A 7760-nucleotide genomic window follows, 5' to 3' on the forward strand; every position below is an offset into this window, starting at 1 on the left:
GAATGCCGCGACGGGCGTTTTGGGGACGGGGCGGTAACGGCGCGGAGGGCAGCCGCGGTGGCCCGGTTCGGTCCGGCMGGGCCGCGAGGCGTCACATCTGCTAGGGACGGGCCGGCTCGCTGCCGGTGCTGCGGACCGAGCCGGCRGAGAGCGGGTACTCGCAGTGCTCCGTCTTGCTCGCCACCGAGGAGGTGCCGGCGCTGGCGGAGCCTGGGCAGRGCAGAGCAGAGCAGACGTGCAGACGGGACCTCGCCGGGCGAGCGATTTGCCCGTCCCTCCTGCCGAAACCGGCCCCGGTGGCGCCGCTCACCCGCCGGCGGGGCGGACGCCTCCTCCAGCCTGTGCACCACGTTGAAGAAGGACGCCACGATCTTCCTCCCCGCGCGGCAGTAGAGGAAGTAGACGGTGACGAGGCCCGTCAGCGTGCTCAAGGTCACCTGGGGAAGAGCCGCTTTTCGGGGGCTCGGCAGGACGGCCGCGGGCCGGAGGAGGGTGCTCGAGGCGCCCGCCGGCTCGGGGCGGGGGGCCGCGGACGCCTCCCTCGCGCTCTTACCTTCATGAAATACAGCTTCCTGGCGGAGCTGAGCTGCAGCCCGTGCACGTGGACGACGAACTCCAGGTTGTAGTCGCAGTAGGTGGACGTGTCCACGTCTCTGCCGGGGMGCGGGGAGAGGAGGGGGGGGCTCAGGACCGGGGTGCTGACCCCCTCCTCAGCCCCCCCCCCCGCGCCGATCCCGCGCCCCGGGACAACAACAACGACAACTCGCCTGTTGGACACCACCACCAGGAAGAAGTAGCTGGGGGCCGTCAGCCCCACGGGCGCGACGTCGTGGCACGGCGAGTTCTTCCGGCACAGCCACCTGCGGGGCGCCGCAGGCTCGGCATCGCCGGGGGGGGGGGATGAGCGCGCGGCTCCCCTCTGCCACGCGTTTCTGAAGGGCTCGGGGCCGGATCCCCGCCGCGCGGCCCCGGAGGCGCAGCTTGCCGCCCCGTCCCCAGCGGGGAGGCTGAGGGCAGGCTCCCAAACCGCCCCCAGCTCATCCCGGCGCTTACTTGATGCCGTTGTTTGTGCTGGAGTGGATGGGGTATCCCTGGGGATCCGTCTCGGACACCTCTCCGTYGGCTTTCTGCCATATCAGGCTCGATTCCGTGCTGCGGAGAGAGCGACCGGGGTTTGGAGGGTGCTCGTGGGCTCCCTTTTTTCCTCGCAGTCGCTATCAAACCGGGTGCCGTCGTCCTCAGCTGCAGCGAGGAACGGGCTGGAGGCCCAGGCCRGCGAGGAGAGGCGTCGCGGGCCCCAGAGCGCTCTGCTCGGACATCCCTGCATCCGGATACCCTGACGGCCGGCCGGCAGGCATCCCGGGATGGCGGAGAAGCGCCGGCCTGGCACGCGGGGCTGGCTCCGGGCAGCCTCGGGTTACCTGGCGTTGTCTACGTTGTACTTCCAGACGTCCTCAGGTTTGTAGCGTACGACGGCGCCCTCCGAGTCCGAGGCGCCGCCGATGACCTTCAGCGTGTACCTGGGCAGGCAGAAACGGTCCCGGCGAGGGTCTGACACCCCGCGGCGAAGCGATGTCCCCATCCGCCCCCACCCCGACCGCCCGTGCTCCGCTCTCACCGTCCCGAGAAGGACCCCGAGGCCCCCGTCACCATGTCCTGGATCAGGAAGAGAGGGTAAAACACTGCAGGAAGAAGGCAGGGGGAGGATCAGAGGACCCTGCCCCGGCGCGGAGGGTCCCGACGCCCCGTCCAGCCGCTCGGGGACGCGGGACGGAGCGACGGGCCGGTCCCCGGCACAGCCTGTGACCCCCCCCCCTCCTCGGGCCCTACCGTCCTCGAAGAAGAAGCAAGGCATCTCGGGGTTCTGGCTCAGGCAGTTGAAGTAGCGCTTGTTCATGCCGGTGGTGTATTTGATGGTGTTGGTGATGTCGAAAGCCATGCGCATGCCCGGCGGGCAGCCAACGTACACGGGCACCATCCTGTAGCCCTGCGAGGCGCGGGGAGACGGCAGCGCTGGAGCTTCCCCCTGCCCGGGGCCAGTCCGTTCCCTCGGGACGCGAGACGAACCCCCGGCACCCTCGTGGCGGGGACCGCAGCACGGTTACCTGCAGGGCCGGCCCCGACTCCGAGTACCGATAGCAGTTTGTCGCCGAGTTTACCACCTGGGAACGGCGAAATCCGAGAGGGACCGACGTGAGGAGCCGACCGACACGCCGCGGAGCCATCCCCAGCCCCGCGAGGCTCATGTCTGCAGCACGGGGAACCGCACGGGCCCGGAGCCGAGCTTCGCCCTGGCTATCCGCGCGCCGAGCCGGGCTCCGCCAGCCGCCTCTCCTACCTTTAGCACCATGGAGCTCTTCAGCAGGTTCTTCCCGCTGAGCTCTTGCTGCGGGTACTGTGCCGTGTCCTGGATGCTCACCTGCGGAGTTTATTGGGTGGGAACGTGGAGGAGGAAGAGCAGGAGGAGGAAGAACCTCCCTTAGGCCCAGAGAAGCTGCTTGGCTTTTTGCTGACAGGCAACTTCGCTCGTCTCGTTCGCAACAGCGGGATGCGCCACGGGGAAACGGATCAGCAGGGATGTCCGTTCTCCGTACGGAGCGTGCCGGTACGTGGCGCCCTCCCTGCCTCTCCGCGCCCAGGCGTACCTTATAGAGCACCGAGGCCCGGTTCACCAGGTTCTGCCTCTGGAGGAAGAAGACCAGGTTGAAGGGGTGCGAGAGGACCACCGTGAGCTTCAGGCGTCCGAGGAAGTTCTTCTCCCACGCTGCAAAGCAAGCAAGCGAGCCGCCTGGCGAGACGGCAGCACCCCGCGGCGGGGACGAGCCTGCAGCTCTCGGCCAGGCCTCGCGCCCCTTCCCGCGCCCGGGGTGACGGGACCTGCCCAGGGCTGGGGCGCTCGCCCCGCGCACCCGCAGGCTCCCCGCGAGATACCGCGGAGAAGAGCAAGGCCCGTGTTCCTGGCTCTTCGGGCCCCGTTCTCGCAGCAGAGCAGCTGTGACGGCGGCTTTTTTTGGCTCGTGTCCCCCGCCACGTCTTGGCTAGGCCCTCGGAGACAGGCCGAGAGGCTTCCCCTTACCGTTCTCCACGGTGGAGCGGATGCTGAGGGTCACGGAGAAGCTGTACGTGTCGCCCTTGTCCAGGTAGATCTGCTCAGGCAGCTCGTTGTTGGAGCGCAGGTCGTAAATCTTCACGTAGTGCTCCATGTTGATGTACAGGCCTCCCGGGGAGCTGCCCGTGCTGGCCAGGTAGAGGTAGTAATCCTGCGGGAAGGAAAGYGCTCCCCGTTACCAAAGCGCCGGCAGGGAATGAAACCCTCCTGGGGGCCGGTTTTCCCCCGCGGCTGAGTTGAGGCTCGTGGGGCTCCTTTCCGCGACTCACGGCATCTTGCTTTCTGTTTTTCCACCAGCGCCACGTTGGGTCATGGACAGGGTCAGCGTAAGGCTGAAAAACAGCAGGAGGACGGCAAGCTGCGAGCCTGGCTCTTCCTCCTCCTCCTCCTCCTCCTCCAGGCATCCGCATCCCCAATGCCCGAACAAATCCCCCACGATTCCTCCCAGAGCCAGTAAGTGCTGAATTTGTGTTAAATGAGGCCCGAAATGCAGCTGTTTCTGGGCTGGAAGGCAGCACAGCATCTGGAGARCGGGGAGGGGGGCATTGGGCGCCTCGTTTTCCCTCTCAGGGGCTTGGACTCGGAGGCTCGGGATCGCGGCGGTGCACGGGGGTGTCGCGACGCCCGCTGGCCCCAGGGACTCCGCCGGCCCTGGCTGCGCTGCTCCCTGGCTTTGCTGCCAGCCCCGGGCCGGGGTCTCACCCGGTTGTAGTCGGAGTGAAGCCAGAGGAGGTGGAAAACGAGGCCCTGATACACAGCCAGAGACTTGTTGTTGTGGAAGCCCGTTTCGTCCGTGACGACCGGCGGCTCGGCGCGGTAGTGCTCCAGGCGGCTGAAGCGCTGCGGCTTGGGCAGGTCCCTGAACTTCATGACGGTGAAGGGGCAGAGGTTGGTGAAGCCGATGAACCCGAGCTCGCTGGGGAGAGCGGGAGGCGCGCCGCGTCGGAGAGGGAAAGCGGCGCTCGGGCCCGCCGAGAGCGACGGAGGCCGCCGCAGCCTCCCCGGTGCCGTGGCCTCGCAGAAAGGCTGGGATCGCTCCCGTCCGGCGCTGGGGGACTACGGGGCAGTCGCTTCCCCCCCCCCGCTCCACTGCCTCAGTTTCCCCAAGAGGGAAAGATGCTCCCTATTCCCGGAGGCGGGAGCTACCGCCCAGCAGCACGGCCCGAGCCCGCGCTCCGCTGAACCCCTCCGCACTCCTCCGCCACTCACGGGCTGCTGCTGCTAGAGGAATAGCGGTGGGAGTAGAGGCAGCGGTGCGAGAGGATGTAGGCGAGGGGAAACTTCCTCCTGACGATCCTCCCGCTCCCGTCGCGTACGTAAACGAGCTGAAAGGAGAGCGGCGAGGCAGAGCAGGCGCCCGGGAAACAGGTCCGCTCGAGCCCAGCGTTATCTCGGGACGTCCGGCCGCGGGGCTTGGCCGCATCCCCCCGGGTGGGTTAGGGCCACCTTCGGGGTCAGCCCTGCTCCCAAGCTGCTTTCCCTGCTCCCGGCGCCTACCTGCTGCAGCCCTTCCCGGTTGTAGAAGAAGCTCAGGGAGGACTCGTTGACGCCGTAGTCGTGGGAGCCCTTGATGAGCTGGATGTTGGCGTACATGCTCCAGGCTCTGCTGGGGTAGAGCTTCTGGATGGCCGAGCTGCCCTCCATGAAGAACCAGACCTGGGGAGAGCACGGAGGGAGCAGGGATGGGCTGGGGGGGGCCTCTGCGTCCCAGCCTTGGGGACAGCGGGGGGAAGGACGGGAGCCCCGGCAGCTCCCGCACCGCATACCTCTTCCGCCTCGGTCACGCACACAATCTCCCCCCTGTACGACTGAATGAAGTATTTGATGACAGACTCGCCGGGGAATTCGGAGAGGAAAATGTAGTTTTTAATGTCGTAGCTGCAAGGAAACGGAGGGAAAGGGTTGGGCTCCGCTGCCCCACCACGATACCCGGCTCGGTGGTCGTCGCGGCCCAGCCGCCCCAAACCCGGGGGTTTTGTCCCCAGGGGCGCAGGAGGAGGGCGACGGGGGAAGCTAGACGTGGGGCCGCAGCCGGCCCTACCTCTGCAGTATGGCGTTGCCCCAGATGTAGAAGACGGTGCTGAAGGGGTTGTAGGACAAGCCTCGCAGGACCATGGGAGCGTCGCTGTATTCCTCGAAGCCCATCAGCATCACAAATGACTTCTCCGTGGCTGCGGAGAGAGGGAGCGAGGCGGTGGGCTCAGGAGGGGCCGCGGCTCAGCCACGCCGTGCCGGGAGCAGGTCCCTGCGCTGCTGGCGAGGGCTCCGCGACATCCCTCGGGCAGACGGCCGGACCGAACAGCCCCAGACGAGGTAGAGGACCCTCCACCAGCGCCTTTGCAGGAATGGGGAAGCTCTGCTCTGTCTGGGGTTTCTCGGGAGGCTCCGGTCACCCCTCAACGCCACTCACCTTTGGGCCGGAAGTAGGGTACGTTGTACACGATGGAGAAATGCAGGTTTTCTGCACTCGAACACACAACAGGGACGAGGAGTTAGGGCAAAGCTCCCGGCGTTGGTCCCGGAGCCCTGGCCGCCCAGCCCCGAGCGGCCCACCGTGCTTGCACGCAACAACGTGGTAAGAGGTAGCGTTGTCTTTCTCCTGCTGCACCAGCAGAAGGGTTTTGTTCTCCTCGGGGATGTAGACTGCCCACTGGATCTTGCAGGATGCCGAAACTGGAGAGGAAGGAACAGCTTGCTCCAGCCCGGCTGGTCCCCAGGGTGGCAGCCGTGAGATGTCCCTGAAGAGCGGACGGGCTCAGGGCATTTGATGGAACGAGTCCTCGTCCCTGGCCGCGGAGGTCCAGGATGCGGTGCCCATGGTCCGTTTACCCCACGTGGGGTCTGTCCCGGTGACCACAGCGAAGCCGTTCCCGTTTGTCCCCGCTGCAGATCCGCCCCAGATGACTCCAGGACCCCAATTTCCTCCATGGGAGACTGGCCCGGAGCTCCCGACGGGCACGTAGGGACCCCAGCGCCCGCGGGCACTTACACTCAAAGTACTTGCACACCGTCTTCTTTTCAGTCCTGATCGAGTCGGAGAAGTAAACCACTCCGTCTGTTGGATGACAGACAAGGACGCGCGTGTACGACAGCCGGGGGGGGACACTCGCCCGTGGGGAGCGCCCCAGCCCCGCGTCCTACCTCGAACGGTGCCGAGGAAGAACTCCGCTTTCTGCTGGCCCCTGCCTATGGCGATCACGTACTCGGAGCCGTTGTGGGAGAAGGGCACGGGGTTCAGCTTACCCACGCAGACGCGGTTGAGCACGCGGGTCCAGAGGGCTGGCGGGGGGAGCGGGAGGGTCGCTGGGCGCTGCAGTGCGGGCCGGGACCCCCCCCCTCCTCCTCTCCCTTCGCCGTCGCCAGTTTTCTTACTCGATCCCTGCGTGGCCATGTGCAGGACGGAGTAATTCCCGGTGAAGTAGTAGACCAGCTGGTTCTGGCGGATGAAGAGGGTGCTCTCGGTGGCGATGGCGTCCAGAATGGTGGAGGAGAACTTGGTCCAGGGGCAGGTGAGGGACCCGATCCAGCAGCTGTCGATGTCCACCTGCGCGCGGGCGCGGGGAGCGGAGCCTGGATGAACCCGGCTCTCGGCAGCCCGGGGCCGTGCACTGCCACCCCGGGTCCCGCTCTCCTCCCTACCTCCACAGCAACGAAGTCCTCGAAGTCCGAATCGGAAAGCAAGATGACCTTGTTTTTGGAGAAACCGCCGAGGATCAGGACCGGGGCTTTGTCCACGGTCGCCCACATGGGCCGCGAGGGGCTGTCCACATCCATCAGCTTCTTCAGCTTCGTGATCTACAGGGAGGGCAAGAGACTCGGGGCGGAAAACGGGGGCGGGGGGGCAAATCCGTCCCTGCTTATTCTTCCCACCTCGGCTCCTCCGCGAGCCTGGCTCGGCCTGCCCGGCAGCGGGGTATCCCAGCGCCCGGCAAGCGACGAGGAAGCGGCTGACGCCAAACCCGCGAGCCTCGATCTCCCTCGGGAGCCGAAGCCGCCGAGCGCCCCGGCTCGGCCGGGATTCGGGCTGGGAGCGCGGCCCTCGTTCCCCCCGAGCCCTCGCCGCGCGTTACCGGGTGCCCCACGGTGCACTGCAGCCCCTTCTCCGTCTCCTTCATGTAGCCATTGACGTTGAAGGAAAACCTGGCAGCGGAAAGGAAAAAATCGTCCTTGAAAGCGCCCGGAGAGAGCAGGGCGGCGCGGGGATGGGTCCTGGCACCGACCCCGACGCCGGCACCGCTCACCTCTGCTGCTCGATGCTGAAGCCCGGCATGCTGCTCCGCACCCGGACGTCCGCGACCACGCTGCCGTTCACCATGGGCATGGGGGTGTACCAGCGCAGGCGGCAGAGCTCCTCGTCGCCGCAGCGCCCTGCCGGGCACGGGGATGCTGGCACGGGATGGGGGACGGGCGCCCCGGTGGCCCCCCGAGCCCGCCGGGATGCCTGCTGAGTCCCATTCCTGACCCCGGTGTCCCCCCGAGCCCGCCAGGACGCCTGCCAACCCCCCGATCCTGCCCGGGTGCCTAATCCCAAATGGATGCTCCTTCCTGCTCCCCATCCCCAGCCCTTCCTGGCCCCCATCCCTGCTCCTTCCTGCCCCCCATCCTTACTCCTTCCTGCCCCCCATCCTTACTCCTTCCTGCTCCCCATCCC

General features: G+C 67.1%; 1 protein-coding gene across 1 annotated transcript in view; it reads right to left on the bottom strand.

Annotated features, from left to right (window-relative positions):
- Positions 1-269: 269 nt before the first annotated feature.
- The window catches only part of CATSPERG (cation channel sperm associated auxiliary subunit gamma), a gene marked incomplete at its 3' end in the record, with an annotated part of 11487 nt that continues 3996 nt past the window's right edge, over positions 270-7760 (bottom strand). The window contains exons 2-26 of the mRNA XM_026060242.1: positions 7351-7477; positions 7069-7249; positions 6749-6904; positions 6482-6653; positions 6251-6388; positions 6099-6164; positions 5663-5782; positions 5520-5570; positions 5151-5280; positions 4876-4987; positions 4607-4765; positions 4319-4434; positions 3812-4025; positions 3379-3441; positions 3077-3260; positions 2646-2764; positions 2339-2419; positions 2106-2162; positions 1831-1987; positions 1619-1682; positions 1422-1520; positions 1054-1152; positions 768-860; positions 554-653; positions 270-437 (exon numbers count right to left, since the gene is read on the bottom strand). Of these exons, the coding sequence (XP_025916027.1) occupies positions 270-437; positions 554-653; positions 768-860; positions 1054-1152; positions 1422-1520; positions 1619-1682; positions 1831-1987; positions 2106-2162; positions 2339-2419; positions 2646-2764; positions 3077-3260; positions 3379-3441; positions 3812-4025; positions 4319-4434; positions 4607-4765; positions 4876-4987; positions 5151-5280; positions 5520-5570; positions 5663-5782; positions 6099-6164; positions 6251-6388; positions 6482-6653; positions 6749-6904; positions 7069-7249; positions 7351-7477 (3026 nt within the window). The remainder of the gene's footprint in view (positions 438-553; positions 654-767; positions 861-1053; positions 1153-1421; positions 1521-1618; positions 1683-1830; positions 1988-2105; positions 2163-2338; positions 2420-2645; positions 2765-3076; positions 3261-3378; positions 3442-3811; positions 4026-4318; positions 4435-4606; positions 4766-4875; positions 4988-5150; positions 5281-5519; positions 5571-5662; positions 5783-6098; positions 6165-6250; positions 6389-6481; positions 6654-6748; positions 6905-7068; positions 7250-7350; positions 7478-7760) is intronic.

This window comes from Apteryx rowi, unplaced genomic scaffold (genome assembly GCF_003343035.1).
Source record: "Apteryx rowi isolate R43461 unplaced genomic scaffold, aptRow1 scaffold_1671, whole genome shotgun sequence".
Classification (NCBI taxonomy): domain Eukaryota; kingdom Metazoa; phylum Chordata; class Aves; order Apterygiformes; family Apterygidae; genus Apteryx; species Apteryx rowi.